General features: G+C 39.5%; 2 protein-coding genes across 2 annotated transcripts in view; one reads left to right on the top strand and one right to left on the bottom strand.

The window, feature by feature from the left end:
- The window catches only part of DNASE2B (deoxyribonuclease 2 beta), an 18,968-nt gene extending 14,471 nt beyond the window's left edge, over nt 1-4,497 (bottom strand). The window contains exons 1-2 of the mRNA XM_007946160.1: nt 4,385-4,497; nt 1,390-1,567 (exon numbers count right to left, since the gene is read on the bottom strand). Of these exons, the coding sequence (XP_007944351.1) occupies nt 1,390-1,567; nt 4,385-4,497 (291 nt within the window). The remainder of the gene's footprint in view (nt 1-1,389; nt 1,568-4,384) is intronic.
- Nucleotides 4,498-5,254: 757 nt separating this feature from the next.
- LOC103201481 (uricase) overlaps nt 5,255-19,216 on the top strand; it is a 53,069-nt gene continuing 39,107 nt past the window's right edge. The window contains exon 1 of the mRNA XM_007946187.1: nt 5,255-5,284. Within this exon, the coding sequence (XP_007944378.1) occupies nt 5,255-5,284 (30 nt within the window). The remainder of the gene's footprint in view (nt 5,285-19,216) is intronic.

The raw sequence follows: 19,216 nt of genomic DNA, 5'->3' as shown, positions 1-19,216 counted from the left end.
TCCTTTCACCATACTTATTCAGTCTGTATGCTGAGCAAATAATCTGAGAAGCTGGACTATATGAAGAAGAACATGGCATCAGGATTGGAGGAAGACTCATTAACAAACTGAGATATGCAGATGACACAACCTTGCTTGCTGAAAGTGAAGATGACTTGAAGAACTTACTGATGAAGATTAAAGGCTACAGTTCATAGTACGGATTACATTTCAACATAAAGAAAACAAAAATCTTCACTACTGGACCAATAAACAGCATCATGATAAATGGAGAAAAAGACTGAATTTTCAGAGATTTCATATTACTTGGTTCCATGATCAACACCAATGGAAGCAGCAGCCAAGAAATCAGACGACATATTGCATTGGGCAAATCTGCTGCAAAAGAACTCTTTAAAATTCTGAAAAGCAAAGCTTTCTCTTTGAAGACTAAGGTATGCCTAACCCAAGCCATGGTATTTTCAATCACTTCATATGCATGTGAGAGTTGGACAATGAGTAAGGAAGACAGAGAAGAGTTGATGTTTTTGAGTTGTGGCATTGGCAAAGAACGCTGAAAGTACCATGGACTGCCAGAAGAATGAACAGATCTGTCCTGGGAGAAGTGCAGCCAGAATGTTCTTTGACAGAAAGAATAGCCAGACTTTGTCTGACCTATTTTGGTCATGTTGTCAGAAGGGACAATTCTCTGAAGAAGGATATCAAGCTTGATAAAGTGGAAGGTCAACGAAAAAGGGGAAGGCCCTCAATGAGATGGATTGACATAGTGTGCACAACAATGGGCTCGGGTATAGCAAGAACTGTGGGGCTGACACAGGACCGAGCAGTGTTTCATTCTGTTCTACATAGGGTCACTGTGAGTCAGAGCCAACTCAATGGTACCTAACAACAACAACATGGCATAAAGAACCTGAAATTCATGTCATGTGGATCATTGGTCTATGTTCCCTTGTGGCAGGAGATGGCTTGTCTCTCTATTTCTATTAGATGGATAAACTTGTGTAATTTCAATGAATTAAAATTGATGGACTAAATTAGATGAATTAAATCAGATGGACTAAAATTAGATGGATTAAAAAAAAGTGAATTGGCAGAGATTTTGGAAGCCAGAAGACTTGAATATACAATTAATTTACACCCTGTCCAGTGATACCTTTAGACATGGTGTCTGATGTACCAACAGTTTGTTGTAGGTGTATAGTATGAAGGCATATTCCCTAAGGTTTTTGTCACATTGTCTCAGATAATTGTCCTGGGCTAGACGTGCGCTAGTTTACTTCAAGTTGCTAGAATTAGAGGTTGGTAAATGAATATAAAAAATTTTTAGAGGCTTTGGATTCTGTCTTACATACTTTGTATGATTCCAATGAACAATTAACTATAACATACCTTGGAGGCATATGCTTCATATAGCTGTTGTAATGTCCTTCCCAAAATACTTTTGGTGGTATTTATTAGTTGCTTACTCCTCCTCCAGCTTCTAGTTGTAGAATCTAGGTACAGGTACTCTAACCCAGTCTCTCCATTTTCTTTGTCTTGCCTTTTAGGTAACTTATAAAAAACAAACCTGACAAAAGAAATAATTATGAATTACTACTATGAATGCTTGCCTGGTGGCAGTCACACTGTTGTTGTTGTTGTTTGCCGTCGAGTCGGCCCCGACTCATAGCAACCCCTCCTTGGGTTTCCGAGGCAGTATCACTACGGAAGTAGGATTGCTCAACCTTCCTTCCGAGGAGTGGCTGGTGGGTTTGAACTGCCAGCCTTCTGGTTAGCAGTCAAGTGCCTTAGCCACTATGCTACCAGAGCTCCCATGCAGTCACACTAAGAACTTAAAACAAAACAAAACAAAACAAAAACTCACTGCCATTGAGTCAGATCTGACTCATAGCAACTCCTCCTTGGGTTTCCGAGGCAGTGTCACTATGGAAGTACATTTCCAATCTTCCTTCTGAGGAGTGGCTGGTGGGTCGCCAGCCTTCTGGTTAGCAGTCAAATGCCTTAGAAACTCTCAGTCTTTCTGGGAGGCTTCCAAATCTAAGGAAAGGGATTTGCTCAAGCTCTCTGCCTCTTTCTCTATCCTTCTCCTTGCTCCTCCCCAGAAAAGGAAATGTGAATCTGATTGGATAAATACATTTATTGTTCTGGTGGATGTATGGACATTCTCTGTAGTGGAAGTCCATATATATTGAGAGTTGCTTCTACAGTGCATATGGGGAGGAGATCCACGTTCAGGCAGGGACTAGAGGACTCTTGGATGTGTTTTTCTCTTCTGCAATAGTGCTTGCCATCCTCATATGCTTGCAACTGGTTAGGTGTGAGATTTCGGTTTGGGCTTCAGGGAAAGTGGTGACCTCCTTGGCCTTAGTCACAGTTCTTTAGCGCAGTTTATCAGAATGCTCTGCATTAAGGAATCAAGGTCAAGACAAGCTACTTAAGTGGGCACTTTGCTTTACTTTACTGTTGTTTTCTGTTCATAAATTTCTTTTGGGTATCTCATAAGAGGAGAGGTAGTTGGACCCTTGTAGCATTCAGGTATTACTGGACTGTCTAGTCTAGGATTTTTCAAGTGTCCCTATTGATATTTTGGGCCAGATAATTCCTTGTTGCTAAACATTCCTGAATCTATTTCTAGCTCACACCTCTATGCTGAGGTCCAGATGAACCTAGACACAAAGATGTCCCAGAGACCTCCAATGCCATAGTTTTGAAACAAAGTGTGTAATATTTTGCTCCAAATGTGTTCACCCTGCAAAATTAGGGAACACACCCATCCAGTCGCAGAGCCAGAAACCTGAAAGTCTTTCTTAACTTCTTCTCTCCAACACTCCTTTTCTCATTCATTACCAAGTCCTCTCAGAATGTTCCTTCCTCTCCATGTCTACTGCCAATTGTTTAACTCAGTTCCTCACTTCTTATCTCTAATGCTGCAAAATTACAGCTGGTTTCACTGACTTCGAATATCTAGCCTTTTGGGTGCTGTCAGTGAACTTTCTTAAATGCAAATCTGACCATATTACACCACTGCTTGACTTCCTTTAGAGGCCTCTTTTCAAGGTCACTTTCAAACCCTGAGGCTGAGCACACAAAATTCTTCATGACCTGGTCCTCATCTAACTTTCTGGTGTGGTATCCTGCCATTTCCCTACGTTTTTCTGAAGCTCTAGCAATATGGGAATACTTACAGCTCTCAAACTCTTCACATTGCTTCTTGCCCCTTTGTCTCCTCATTGACCTGCCCCTGTATCACCCTTCTGTTTCTAGCTAATTCGTAATTGTTTAAAATGTAAGCTCGAAATCCACTTCCTCTTGAGAAGCCTCTTTGGCTCTCTGCTCCCCAGTTCCCCATCTGTGCCCTTACAACATTAACTGTGAGCTCTGTGAAAAATGCAGGAACTATGTTTGTTCATATTTGTATATGTAAAACCCAGTGCAGGCCTGATATGAGCTCAGGAACTATTTGCTGAAAGAGTAAGTTAGTGAGTATATCTGTGTTTTTGCAAAGCTTGATGCCAACCATAATGGCAAACCTAAACACCCTGATTAAAGAGTGGAAAGAGATAAAAGCTTTAGGAGAATCCATGACTCTAATGTAACTCTGCATTTAGTCTCTAACATCATGCCAGAGGTCAGTGACCTACCACCCACTCCAATTCCTGCCTAAGCTGCCTTGACAAATCAAAGTTAACCAAGCAGTGCTGTGTATGAGCAGATCCTCTTTCTCCTCATAAGGAGAATTCCACTTAAAAAACAAACAAACAAAAAAAACTAATCTGCCTTATCTCCTTTGCCAGTTTCTAAAAGAATTTTGAGGGTTTCTGATGGTGCAGTAGTTGAGTGCTCAGCTGTGAACCAAAAGGTTGGTGGTTCAAACCCACCAGGCACTCTGTGGGAGAAAGATGTAGCAGCCTGCTTCTGTAAAGATTTACAGCCTTGGAAACCCTGTGGGATAGTTCTGCACTGTCCCATAGGGCTATTATGAGTTGGAATCAACTCAACTGCAGTGAATTTGTTTGTTTGTTTGTTTGGATTAAAAAAGGATATTGGAAGGATACTGTGAAGCAAACCCACAATATAATGAATGGAAATTGCTGACTGAGAGAAGTTGTCAGCTCTACTTCACTTCCGTGTCCACCAGCATTGCTCTCTTGAGAGCAGTGATTCAGGCCCATAAGAGACTGTTCTGCTCTTTCTCCTGGGAAACTCTCTTACTCAGAAGCCTAACTCTGTCTGGGCATATGGCCCATTTGTACACTTCAACTCCCCTTCTTTCTAAAGGGGAGAGAAGGGGTGGACGTTCTTAAAAACTACACAGTAAACCAGCCTGCCTTAAATACTCTGCTATTCTATCTCATACACCAATCTTTACATTTCATTTACCTACCAATCCACAGCTTCACCTTCTTCATTTCTGCATGATATTGTTGTTGCCTCCAGGACCCCAAGGAGTCCAAGGAAGAGCAAAGCTAGAGTTGTTCTTAGAAGTCTTGCTGTCATTTTCTGTTGACTTTATCCCATGTCACAGCAGTAGACTTTTCCCATAGACTGCAGTCTGAGCTGCAAGTCTCTCTCAGATTTTGCTGGCTCTGACGTCTGATTCCATTTGCCTATGCTGTTTGGGCATTTTCAAAATGGGATGAATCTCATGCAATTGTGTGATTCTGTCACAACATGCCAACGTGACTCAAAATGCCTTTGTACTGAATTGTTGATTGGTTTGCAAAGTCATCAAAAAGTTCTGGGTGGCAAAAAAGGGATATATAGTTAACTCTTTGGAGTGAACATTATGTAGTATAGTACACTGGTAAGTAGATGTTGAATTAAACAGATTTCATGGGATTTTTTTTCCTCCTGATTGTCTATGAGTGAGAAAAAAATGCATGTGGTTCATATATTAAACATAAATTATAAAATCTTATGTCTTAGTAATAATTAGAATATATTACTTGTAATATTGTACATCTTAAGAAAATAGTTGCTGAAAGATTCTTAAAAGGGCTACTCCAAAATTGGAGCAAATTCAGTTGCATTTTACCGAAGATGTTTACTTATCTTCTCCACCTCCCAGGTTTTAGCCACTCAACGTGGTACTTTGCTCTCAAGAGATCCTAGTGTCCCATTGGCTGTATTACAGTAAGGTAAACATATTGACCACCCACTCTAGGTTAAATAAAAAACATTACAAACATCTATCTATCCCAAACTATCCTTTCTCATACTTGAAACTGAATCTGAAGTTGAAAGCCAAAGGAAAATGGCTCATTACCATACTGACTATAAAAAGGTGAGCCAAATCTCTTTTTGGAGGAGGGAAGTAGATAGACATACAAAAAGAATTTTCTTAAATGCATGAGGCTGTTTATTTAAATCAATTACTAATGATGCTGTCACAATTCACAGCAGTTTTTTTTTCATGCTTAGAAATCATGGTGGCTCTGTTCTGACCCTCTGATCATGGATCCAGATCAGTCATTTAGAGGATCCAAACCAAACTGGACTCTTGCAGATTGGATGCCTTCTATTATCCAGCTGGAGTTATTCAGGATTCTTAGTGTTCTTGGGAAAGGGAGGGTTTCAGGGTGTATTTCTCCTAAGACAGAATTTTGCAAGGGATGCTCTGGACTACTTGTCCATATTTATTCATGGTGGCTGCAAAAAAGGCAGAATTGTGAGCCTCATCCCAAACCTGCTGAATTAGAATCCTTTGGTTGGGCTTAGACATCTATATTTTTAACAAGTTCATTGGTGATTCTGTGTACCCTAAGGCCAGGGCCCAGAATTTGGACTTCAAGCCCCCCGAACTAGGAGAAAATAAATTTCTGTTCTTTAAAACTACTCACTTCTGGTATTTCTGTTACAGCAGCACTAAGAAACTAAGATAATATTTGCTAAATCCACTTTATTTCAAGGTCTAGGAAAATTCTGTTAGGTGAGTTTCTTTCAGATGTCACTTTTAATAAACTTTCTTATCTCCTGCTGTTGCTGACCTAATCATGCTGATTGTCAGTCAACAACCTTCCTTATGAAATCACTAGGTGGCTAACACTATGCTAGACATTGAAGTGCTCCAGGGATTTCAACATTAACTGACAGCCTGGATTCCAACCTACCAGATACAGCAAAGTAATGTTGTGGAAAGAAACAGTGAATTTGGTAGATGAAGAAGAGGCATTGGATAGAATGTTTGTCACAATATTATCCATTTTGAAGCCTAATAGAATGAAAATACCACATCTTCTACACAACATGAATACGTCTAGAAATAGCAGCAAATGTCTTCATTGTAACTTAGCCAGCTAGAGTGAACAAGGCAGAGTTCTTCACTTGATAATTGGTTTCTTATTTTAGGACTGAAGTTTCAGATTCATTCATCCAGTAATTCTGGAAAATCTCAATTTTTGTCTCTTCAAATAGTGCCTCTTCCACATTCTCTCCTATCTTTTCAGTACTCTGTATGTGTCTTTCAGACGTTCTATCTTTATGTGGTTGATTTTCTAAAGAGTGCACCTTCCTGGTGTAATTATTCAACTCATAGACCTGTCTATTGTTTGGCTGAAACTTAAGCTATTGTCATGAGTCCAGTTCCTGGTCCAAAGGGTGAATAGGGGCTATAGTCTTAGGGCTTTCATCAGTTTCTACCAGACTACTAAGCCTGGTCTTTTTTATATTTTTGAGTTTTGTTCCACATTTTTCTCCCACTCTATCCAGGATCTCCAATTTTGATCCTTTTCCAAGTGGTTGGCAGTGATAGCCAGGCATCATCTAGTTCTTCTGGTTTTTGGGTTGTGTAGGCTGAGGTTCCCATGATCCACTAGTTCCTTGGACTAATTTATTCTATGGGTCTTTAATTTTCTTTACTCTTCTTTGCTCTGGATGAGGACAGACCAATAGTTGCATTTTAGAAGGCCACTCACAAGCTTTTAAAATCTCAGTTGCTACTCACAAAAGTAGGACTTAGAACAACGTTTTTGTGTACTATGTTGTGCCAATTGAACTTGAAGTCCCCTGTGACCATGGTCCCCAGCCTGAAGGCCCAGCAACTCAGTCCCTCAATGTGTTTGGTTGTAGCTAAGAAATTACCATAACTTTGCTCCCTGTCTGCTCTATTATATATATGGCCATTTTTATAGCACATACAAATACATATGTAGAAATATCATCTGCCAAACCTGCGTCCAGTCATGGGTATATTCCCATTTACTTACCCATAACTAATCATCTGGCCTGTCCACTTATGTACCCATCTGTAGATTGTTGTGAGTAGGTGCCGTTGAGTCAACTCCAACCCATAGCGACCCTGTGTACAACAGAACAAAACAGTACCTGGTCCTGTGCCAGCCTCACAATCCTTGCTATACCTCAGCCCATAATTTCCGGCACTGTGTCACTCTACCTCATTGAGGGCCTTCCCCTTTTTCACTGACCCTTCATTTCACCAAACATGATATCCTTCTCCAGGGAATGGTCCTTTCTGACAACATGACCAAAGTAGGTGAGATGAAGTCTCACCATTCTCACTTCCAAGGAGCATTCTGACTGCACTTCTTCCAGGGCAGATTTGTTAGTTCTTTTGGCAGTCCATGGAACTTTCAGTATTCTTTGTCAACAGGACAACTCAAAAGCATCAACCTTTCTTTGGTCTTCTGTTCTGGTTACCTAGTGCCACTCTGACAAGAATATACCACAAATGGGATGGCCTTAACAGACAGGAGTTTATTCTCTTACAGTTTGGAGGCTTTAACTCCAAGTTCAAAGTGCCAGGCTTTAGGGACTTGGTGAAAGCCCTTTGACCTTGGGCTTCAGCTCTGCCTCCTGCTCCTAGCCCACTGGAGCTAAAGGCTTTTCTTCACTCAGACAGCTGCTGGCTGCTGAGACTGACAAGCTGAAGGTTGACAAGTAAAAAGGCACAATCCCAATGTTACCAAACCACATGGCAGGCCATTAATTTAAGTCCATTGAAAGTCCCAAGGTCAGCAGAGCATGGCAGGTTGCTGAACAATGACACAGCTACACACACAGTTCAAGCATGCCATAAGCTAGAGACTATCCCCAAGGCTTCTCCTTATATACAGGAAGCAGATCACATCCCTAAGGCAGCTCCTCAGCTGCTCATGGTAGGTTCCATCATGGAGTTGATTACCAGTCTTATTATGGGGAATACTACATCCAGCTGCCTAGCCACTCAACCAAGCCCAGCCAAATTGACACACAAACTTAACTACCACATCTTCTTTTTACATTGTCCACCTTTCACATGCATATGAGGCAATTGAAAATACCATGGCTTGGGTTAGGTGCACCTTAGTCTTCGAAGATACATCTTTGCTTTTCAGCACTTGAAAGAGGTCTTTTGCAGAAGATTTACACAGTTCAATACATCGTCTGATTTCTTGACTGCTGGTTCCTTTGGTGGTGATTGTGGAACAAAGTAAAATGAAATCTTGGATAACTTCAATCTGTTCTCCATTTATCGTGATGCTGCTTATTTTTCTAGTTGTGAGGATTTTCATTTTCTTTATGTCGAGATGTAACCTGTAGTGCAGACTGTAGTCTTTAATCTTCATCAGTGCTTCAAGCCATCTTCACTTTTAGCAAGCAAAGTTGTGTCATCTGCATATCGCAGGTTATTAATAATGGTTGTTATTACTGATAATGCAATATTGTATATGTAAAACCTTTGTTATTGTACCTCTTGTGACCACTCTGTGTCTTCCTTTTCCTTAATGATGTTTCCTTAATTCCTTAATGATATCACCCATTTTGCCTTTCCCTTCACCCAAATCAATATGTGTATCCTACCTAGCTAGTGATTTTCCTCCCCTCCCTTCCCATCCCTGGTAACCAACAAAGAAATTTCCTTCCATGTGTAAACTTTTCCTTTACTTTTTACACTAATGGACTCGTACCATATTTGTCCTTCTTTGACTTTCACTCAGCATAATGTTCTCCAAGTTCATCCACATTATTTTTCACAGATTCTTCATTATTCTTTAATGTTGCATAGTATTCCATTATGTGTATTATTGTAGTTTGGTTATCCATTCATCGACTGATGAGCACTTAAGTTGTTTCCATCTCATTGCTGTTACAGATAGTGCTGTAATGAACATGGGCATGCATATATCTATTTGCGCCCTAGTTCTTACTTCTTTAGGATATATACCTAGTAGCAGGATTACTGGATCAAATGGTATTTCTACTTCCAATTTTTTAAGGAAATGCCATACCATTTTCCATAGTTGTACTGTTTTACAGTCCTGCCAGCAGTGTAATGTTCAATCTATTTCTTAATTCACTTATTAAGGCATTTCTCGGCATTCAATTAAAAAAAAAATTGTTGGTCTTTTTATAGTCTCTTGTTCATATGCTCAATCTCATTTACGTCTGTAAAAAAATTAAACATACTATTTTGTATTTTGTATATGATAATTCTAATTTTGTGAATTTAGGCTGTGAGTTCATGCTTCTTGATTCTTTATCCCATTATAAAGAATTTTGTTGTAATGTTACATCAGGGAGGCAGCCAAGTGTAATGAAAAGAATATAGGCTTTAGAATCAGCAGAACTGGGTTTCATGCTGGGCCCTGTTCCTAACTAGCCAAATAAATAAAAATATTTAACCTTATTGAGCTCCAGCTGCCTTTTCTAAAGGTAAGATTCATGATCTCTGCCTTCCGAGTGCTATCAGGATTCAGTGAGATATTGCATGCACAACCCCTGACATATAACTGGTGCTGATTAAGCACTAGTTCCTCCCACATTGTTTCTTTGTCTTCTGTGACAAAGTAATGTCTTTGCCCTGTGGATTAAAAGCAGTGCATTGGTGATATAGTTCTAATGGCCACAAAAAAAGCCTACATGTTTTCAATGGTCTTTATCCAGTCAGTGTTCAAGTTAAAAAATGTGCCCTGTTATTGAAGGCATGAAGCAAAACTTTCGTTTCATCTTGCCCTAAAGGGCAACCACTCTTTGATTCTCCCTTTGCTTCACAGCTTAAGCATCCTTGCCATCAATGCAGAATCCATACAATCGTAGAATCCCCTGTAATTTAAAAAAAAGAGGAAGAAGTGCTAGGAGAAAGGATGGAGTAGGCAAGGGGCATCTCAGTCTAGAATAAGTTCTTCCATGTTCCCTACCCTGAGGCTGTTGGTGCTGTAAAGAGTGTAAGCAAGAAAATGAGCATTTCCTTCAACATTTTAGTGATGGGTTTCTATACCTTTGTGATAACCAGAAGCATGAAAATGACTGAGCACCTGTGTAGAACGCCTTCATTAGGTCACATGTCACTCTTTATTTCTACATGATTATGCAAATACATTTTTATACTGTTCTTGAGACATTTGCTTACAAATCCCTTTAGAGTTGAACTATGAACAAAAACCAGGGCATCTCTCCCTTAAAAATGATAAAAAGCCACTCTACGTGCTAAGGCAACATGACATTTTCTACTCGATATTAATATTTTTCCATCTAACATTTAGTAGATTTGGCGCAGCCAAAAATATGCCAACTGCCTCTTAAGATTATTATTCTCCATAATTGTTCTTATTGTTATTATATATTGTTAAGATCAAATAAAATGATATCAAGATTGTTCACATTAGTGCTTATTGTTTTCTCATATTAGTTCAGCATTTTTCTCTGAAGTCTTTTTGTTCAAAAAAGTTAAAAGAAATAGCCAGGAAAAACCCGGGCAGAGAATTGGAAGGTCTTCTCTAGCATGTTCCAAACCCACAAAGAGGGGCAGTTTCCATGTGCAGTGTTTCCATCCCTGTGTCAACCAAATTGAGATTTACACATGTGTGAGAGGTCCGACATACCTTGGCTTTTTGTATTTCTTCTTATTAGGGTGGATAGAAATGATGACTACAGAAGCTGTTCTAAAACTTGAGAGAAAATTTTAGTCATTATAAAGTTTAAATTTACAAAAGCTTTCCCTTATCTTTCCTAATTTATTCCCAATAGTTTTCCTCTAATTAAAATCTACTTATGTGCACACACATTTGGTGAACACACACACACATATCAAATCAAATCAAACTTTGTATTTAAATATCAAAGAGCCCTGGTAATGCAATGGTTAAGTGCTCAGGTGATAACCAAAAGGTCAGCAGTTCAAATACACCAGCCACTCCTCGGGAGAAAAGACCTGGTGACCTGCTCCTGTAAAGACTACAGCGTAGTTAAACCCTGTGAGGCAGTTCTGCCCTGCCATATAGGGTCACTGTGAATCAGAATCCACTCAACAGCTCACAACAACACCATCTAAATACTGGGAAAAAGCTAAAATTAAAGAAGATCTTAAATGAAGTGTTTTCCTTCTCCAGCAAGATAGAGAAATTTGGAGGTTGAAGTATGGCATAGTGAAATGAAAAACAAGACCTTAGCTGAAAGAAGCCACTAAAATGAAGAACAAGTTCTGGGAAAAAATAAATAAGTGTGTGCCAAATGTTTAAGTAGTTGGAAACTGTGCCATATGTATTACTGCTTCTGATAATGTTTAATATTATAGAGATCCAGGGACAGTTGCACAATGATTTTTATTTCTTGAGAATAATTCTAGTTCACAAGTGATAAAAACAAATCTTGTTTCTTTTCCCTGTAAGAGTTCTGGAGAGAAAATATAAACCAATGTAAGCTGGTGACTGTCTCCCTCTCACAACCTCACCCTATAACTTACTTGAGAATTTGAGCCTGAAGCTGAATTGTTAGAGTGATATGGAACTGAAAATAATGTTTCTCCTACTAAAATAAAAATGAGCTATATTTTCTGAAATAGTCTGCAAAATGAATGGGCTCATTCCTTGAACAAATAATTAAAGACCATTTATGAAGCACTGTTAGATGCTATGAGGAAGACAAAGCTGCCTTGGTCTTATCTTTAAGACTTTGATAGTGGGGATACTAAGACATGTACAGAAATAAGAATAATAAAGGGAGAATGTGCCCTGAGCAACTATTGACTGTTCACCTGAAGTAGATGGAGAGTTCAAAGGCAAGAACAATTACTTCCTGTTGGGGGCACTGGGAAAAGCTTTATAGAAGAGGTCACCTGTGGGATAAGCTACAACACGTGTAGAGATGGTATTCCAAGTACAGGGAAGGAGTATCACTTGGTGGTTGAAAGCACAAAGAGACCTGAAGTCAAATCCTGGCTGTGAAGCCAAGGAAATGCGCATCTTTCTGTCTCAGTCCTTATCTATAAAATAAATGGGGACAAATTCATTTGGCACTTGATACATGCAAGTATCTAATATGTGACCATTATAAGTAAAAGGAAGCATGGATAAATGCACAGAAGCTGGAAAGTATTGAGCACAGGTGGAGAATAGTGGGCATTAGCTTTATAAAATGTTTTGCCATACATTCTTATGAATAGATGGGATTCATTTAAAGTATGCTTAATATTAACAAAAGGAGCTCTGGTGGTGCTGTGGTGAAGGCAGTGGGCTGCTAATCAAAAGGTTGGTGGTTCAAACCCATCAACTGCTCCTCAGGAGAAAGACTAGGCAGTCTGCTTCCATAAAGATGTTCAGCCTTGGAAACCCTATGGGGTCGCTATGAGTCGGAATCAGTTTGATGGCAGTGGGTTTGGTTTTGGGTTGAATATTAACAAAGATTTGTTTAATTGGTAGATAAGGAGCTCTGGTGGTACAGTGGTTAAGACGTTCAGCTGTTAACCAAAGTGTTGGCAGTTCAAACCTACCAGTCACTCCATGGGAGAAAGATGAGGCAGTCTGCTTCTGTAAAGATTTACAGCCTTAGAAACCATATGGGGCAGTTCTACTCTGTCCTACAGGGTCACTATGAGTTGGAATCAACCTGATGACAGTGGTTTTATTTGTTTTGTGGACAAAGCAATGAACAACCTTAAGGGATCTTTCATCTTCCTTATCAAAGGAGAAGGCTATCTCCTCATACTTGGTGATGAAACTAATATCAAATGTTCTAACTATGACTTTTGGTCAAACTGGCAAGCCAAATAATGGTCATGATAGTTAAATTCACTGACATTTAATATGCACTGGTCACTATTTAAAGCTATTAAATTCAACCTCAAGACAATGACAGGAAATAGGTGCTATCATTTTCCTATTTTACAGATCAAAAGGGGAAGGAATAAGGAGATTAAGCCATTTATATAAGGCCAGTTTTTTATACTGCAGTAGCTTGCAAGTTGGTATGATGCTGAAAGCTATTCTACCAGCATGGTAAATACCAGCATGGCCACTAGTGGTGGACAGGTTTCAGCAGAGCTTCCAGACTAAGACAGACTAAGAAGAAAGGCCTGGAAATCGAGTTCCAAATATCAGCCAACAAAAACATTAAGGATCACAACAGAATATTGTCTGCTATAGTACTGGAAGATGACTCCTAGGTTGGATGGCACTCAAAGTACACAGTGGCAACGATGGATTTGAGAATACCCGTGATTGTGAAGATGGCACAAGATGGGCAGTATTTCATTTTGTGGTTCATTTAATTGCCATGAGTTGGAGCTGACTCAGCAGCTAGCAACACAAGCCTCACAGCTAGCAGGTGGTAGAACCAATAGTCTCAGGCAATCTGACTGTAGAGCTCATATGCTCTTAATCCCTAGACCACTGCTCCATTGCATCCACATGGCTGCATACCAAGAATGACCCCTTCTTTCCTCTCCAGTTATTTTATGACTAATTGTGAAGCCATGGGAAAGCCCAGTTAGTCAAAAATGGCCCTAATAATTCAGAGTTTAATTACACAGGTCAGTGGTTCTTAAACTTCTTTGAATCATGAATGCCTTTGGACTTTAATGAAATCTATGAATGCTCACCCCAGAAAATTACCTGCTTTGCGTACACATACATATAAAAGTTTTGGTTGCAACTTCATGGAGTACACAGTCTCAAATTTACCCACTGGGCCTTCTAGATTTTAAGGTGCTTTAAGTTAAGAACCTCTATGTCCTGTAGGATTTTTATCTTAATAATAATAAGTAAATGCTTAGGTTTGTCATGCATAAACTCATTTAGTTTATTGCAAGGTAGTCATGGAAAGGCACTCAAGTAAGACCTCAAGACACTCATTTAGCAGTAGAGAATCAGAATTAACAGTTAGAATGTTAGTTCAATGACTAGAGACCAGATCTTTAGACTTCAGGTGTTTACATTTAAAAAATGGTCCCAGGAGGAAGGCTTAACCACAGCTTGAACTCAGAGGAGGTCCCCCATAGTTAGGGTCTGAAGCTGGTTACTTGCCTGAAAGTAATATTGGAGAGAACTCTCAAAGAGTTTAAATGAATCATGCATTTTCACTGCATGATTGCAATGAGTGTTCTCTTATTTCCAGGCAAAATTGAAAAGTGATGTAGTCTGTCTCTAGGTCCGGGTGAATCAGATATTATTCCATAATGCTCTCAAATTACATATGATTGTCATGTATGCTTTCTATAATCTCATGTATATGAGTCACTTATAATATGAAGTTAGAAATAAAGAATTTCTGAATTTAGGCATAGAAACATAGAAATACATGAGGTATGTAGCAAACCTCTTGAAGATAGCATGTAGTATATGTGTATGTTTCTATGTCTACTCTGGTCTTCTTATAACTCGTAGATCCTGTATAGGATCTACCCTATACAGGTATGATCTTAACTGAGTGGTTGACTATACTAAATCAGACTGCATTGTGGAAGATGATTAGATTATATTAGATTACATTCTAGTAGGTATCTGTTCCACCCAAGGCCAACTGATTTAATCACATGTAACTACTTCATGATAGCAACCAGACTAGTGTTTTGGCAAGCCACTGAGAACCATAGCATAGCCAAGATGACACATGAAATGTCAAAGCCATCACATTTATTATTATCTTTTTCAATTATTTATCAATAGCAATTACAACTAACATTTGCTGAGCACTTACTGTTTGCCTGCCATTTTTATAAGTGTGTTGTGATTTTTCTCATGTTGGTAATCCTGAGAGATGGGAACTACCATTATTTCCATTTTATAGTTGAAGAAATTTGCGTCAGTCCACAGAGCTAATGAGAATTTACACCTGGGCTGCCTGACTCCAGCGCTCCCAGAGCATCCTCACAGCCCCACAGCCACCCTCCAGAACCATCTTTGTTTTTTACTGTACAGCTAACTTGGATATGGATCTCCACCCCACACTGTACATTATACATGCTATACATTATATGCTATGGGTTTCTGACACCTGCTTCTGATTTATCTAACTATAGAACTTGCAGGCACCTATGGAGGAAATCAGCTGGAGTTCTGTTCCATTCCATTATCTGTTCTGTCAGGCCCTGCTGAACTTCTTTTGGGAGCCACACTGGAATTGTTCCGTTCTGCTCTGGGCTCATATGGTCACATTCTTCTATTCTGACTCATTGCTCAGTAACCTTGATTATTCAAGCTTTGCTCAAGTGTCAAAGCCCAATCAGAATCTTGCTAAGGAGCACTGACCTCTCCAGTGGGTATCACACATAAACTCTGGGATGGCTGTACTGAACTAGCATGCTCTGTCTTATTTGAGCTGTGACTCTCTCCACATAGAATTCTGTCCTTTCTGGGCCTTAGTCCTCTGGTCATCTGTGCCTGTGATTTCCAGGCTGTGGTGATGAGAGGGCATAAATCTCCCTCCTCATTTTTCTAGGAAGAGGGACTTCCTGATTGTGGTCTGAGCAGAAGCAGCTCTTCCTATATTGAATTTTTCAGTGAATTTTCATGAACTATCCTGTGTCATCACCTCAGCAGGGGAAGTGGTGAGGCACCATTCATTCATTCACCAGACATTTACTAAGTACCTAGTATGTTCTAGGCACTGTGCTGAGCACCAGGGTTGCCTTGGTGACCAAGCTAGAAATTGTTCCTACTCTCATAGGATATACTGTTTTTTAAAGAACCTGAAACATGAAGAGGCAATTGCAATAAAATTCAATAACAGCCCCAAGAAACAATTATAGAGCATTGTAAGAGCACATGGAAGGGACACCTAGGGCAGACTCAAAGGGCTTGTCAGATTACTTGGGGGAAGTAACATTTAAGCTGAGACCTAAAGAAATACTACAAGAAGTTAGGCAGGTGAAGACATTGGTGGAAGAAGTGTTCAAGAAAAAAAGAAACATTATTTCGTAATGGGAGCAGAGATTCTATTTGAAATGATGGAAAAGTTGGTGAAATAAATGGTGGTGATGATTGCACAATGTTGTGAATATAATTAAAACCACCAAACTGTACACTTAAAAGGGTAAAAATGGCAAATGTTGTGTTATATATATTTTTATATGTTACCACAATTTAAAAAACTGAAGTTTTTTCTTTTTTTTTTTTAAAAGGAAGGAATAGAAACTCAAAGACCTAAAGGCAGAGAGTTTGCAAAGCCAGAGGAGCAACAATTTAGTCAGGATGGCTGAAGCTGAGCTTGATATAAGATGTGGCAAGATATGAAGCTAGAGAGGTGGGCTTGTTGTTATTGTTAGGTGCTGTTGAGTCATCTCTGACTCATAGCGACCTTATGCACAACAGAATGAAGCACTGTGGGGATATAAGGGGTGGTTATTGCTTGATCTCTCTATAGATCATGTAGATAACACTTGTTTTCCCTGACTAACTTCTGTAGCTTGGATATTTAGTGCCAGGGAATGGGAATGATCTCAGAGATCTCTTGTCCTGGATCCTAGCCTATACTATATTCAAGCCAGTCTCAAGCTAGCCAAGTGCCTCCTTCTCCCAGGTAGAATCCCTTGTGGCTCAAGGCATTCCCTTGGCACCTGCCAGAGTCTTCCTCCTGCTTCTGTGAGCAGCACTTTCCACTCTGTTAACTAATCAAGGTTCCCTTCGCTGCTGCTGCTGCTTCCACAGTCAGGCCTGACATGGCTACTATTTATGGGTTTAGTCTTGCTGTACCCTTATCCCTGTGGCTCTTCTGATGTAGCCACTGAAGTGGTTCTTACTTAATAGAAGAAAGGGAAGAGGAATTAACTTTTTCTTGTTTTGGAAGTATTTCCTAGGACTAGGAACTGAGCCCTTTCACATACAACAGCAACTCTACCAGGTAGGAGTGGTTATTGCCACTTGGGCAAATGGAGAAACTAAGGCTCAGAGACATTAAATTACTTGACAGAAGCCACAAAGCTAACAAGTGGCAAGATAAGATTTGAACTGGGTATGATTCCAGAACTACTCTATACAACAAAATATTGTCTCTCTCGCTGTAAGAATTGCAATTTTTATTGTTGTTATTAGAAGCCACTGTGCCAACTCCATGCACAGTAGAAGTAAACACTCCCAGGTCCTACCTCATTTCCATGATCAGATTCAGACATTTGTAATCGACAGGATTTTCACTGGCTGATTTTCAGAAGTTAGACCATCAACTCTTTCTTCCTAGTTTGTTGTAGTCTGTTTCAATGCTAAAACCTGCCCAGCATCATAGTAACATGCAAGCCTCCGATGAAAGATGAGTGGTGGCTGTGTGTGAGGTGCATTGGTTGGGAAGTGAACCCTGGGCTGCTGCATGGAAGGCGAGAATTCTATCACTGAACTGCCACTGCCCCCACAGTTCTTGTAACATCTCTCAACTCTGTTCTTTTGGTTTTCTTATTGATCCTTTTCTTGAGGATGAGTCCCCTAAAAATTCAGCCAAGGCTTTTGATGGTTCTCTTCAAGAATCCTTCTTTAATGTGTCCCTCCCATGTAGGAAGGACAGAATTCAGACATGTCAGATCATCAGCCTATGTTAAATAGCCAACAATGGCATGACTTCACCCACTTTACTCCCAAGATAGAGAACATGCTCCCATCCCTCACTTTGATTAAGAACATAGCAGTAATTTCTGATACTGGCAAGTATTTCCAAATTTCTTTCAGAGGATATGGTAGATTTTCGGCAGCCCTTCTATATTTGAGCCATCTAAGTGTGAATTTTAGATGTTGTTGTTGTTGTTGTTATGTGCCGTTGAGTCGACCCTGACTCACAGCAACCCCTCCTTGGGTTTCCAAGGCGGTATCACTATGGAAGTAGATTGCCCAGCCTTCCTTCCAAGGAGTGGCTGGTGGGTTTGAACCTTCTGGTTAGCAGTCAAGTGTCTTAGGCACTATCCTACCAGAGTTCCTTCTTTGTCTCCCTCCCTAGCTCCTTACTGCATGTTGTTTTTGGTTCACTATTATTTTTGTCACCTTCCTTCATTACCATTTAATGTTCAATTTCCATGCTAAATAAAATACATTTTTCTGTCTCTCTGCCCCTCCTGCCTCTTCTCTCAACCACCACTAAAGCCCAGGGACAAGTCTATTGGATTCTAGCAGGAAAGATGGGCATGTTCCCTAGCTAGGGCTCCAGCTTCAGAAAACAGTACTAATGAATCAATCACTGGGCTTTAATTAAGTGTCTCTTACATAAAAGCATAGCTTTCCCTGCAGCCAGATGGCCCTGGCTTTGCACTCTTAAAGGTAATCTGGACCCTATCACTAATTACTCTTCTCTTTCCTGGCAGCAAGTAGGAAAAGCAATTTTCAAATTGTTTCTATTGATCTCAGGGCATTTTCTCCAGAATATCACCCTCTATAAAAAAGGATTACAATTATTCCTAGTTTACATAGGCAAGAAATTTTATAAAAGGAAGGTAGTTCACAAAATGATTATGAGTATACATGTAGAGTCAGCAGACCTGAGCAAATTCTTACCCTACCCTTTACTGGCTACGTGAACTTGCTTATACCACTTAATCTCTTTGAACCTCAGTTTACTACCCTGTCAAAGGGGAATAATATTAGTTCACTGAGTTGTTATGAGGATTAATTTATAAAGTATTAAACAGTAAATTAGCATAATATGACCTATGAGTTACTACTATTACTTACTATTATTATCAAGAATCTCTATTATCAGGCCAACATGATATATTTTCATTGTTTCTTGGAATTCTCTTTTCTTCACACAAGTTCTCATTACTTTTCAAAGGTAGGACATGGTCTCCCGTTCATGAATACTTAAAATTACGTGCTTTAAAACTGTGTGATAAAGTTAGGACTGAAAGAACCTGCAGTTGACTTTTTACTTTCATTTAGCTTTCTTCAAGAAGGTAACTGTGTTTTTTTTGTTTGTTTGCTTGTTTGTTTATTTATTTTTATTTGGGTGAAGATTTACAGAGCAAATTCACTTTCCATACAGCAGTTCACATATACTTTGTCTCATGTCATTGACCACAGTTTACCAC

The sequence above is a fragment of the Orycteropus afer genome, unplaced genomic scaffold (assembly GCF_000298275.1).
Source record: "Orycteropus afer afer isolate SDZICR_OR568_19922 unplaced genomic scaffold, OryAfe1.0 scaffold00152, whole genome shotgun sequence".
In the NCBI taxonomy this organism is placed as follows: domain Eukaryota; kingdom Metazoa; phylum Chordata; class Mammalia; order Tubulidentata; family Orycteropodidae; genus Orycteropus; species Orycteropus afer.
This window is presented reverse-complemented; position numbering and strand designations above follow the sequence as displayed.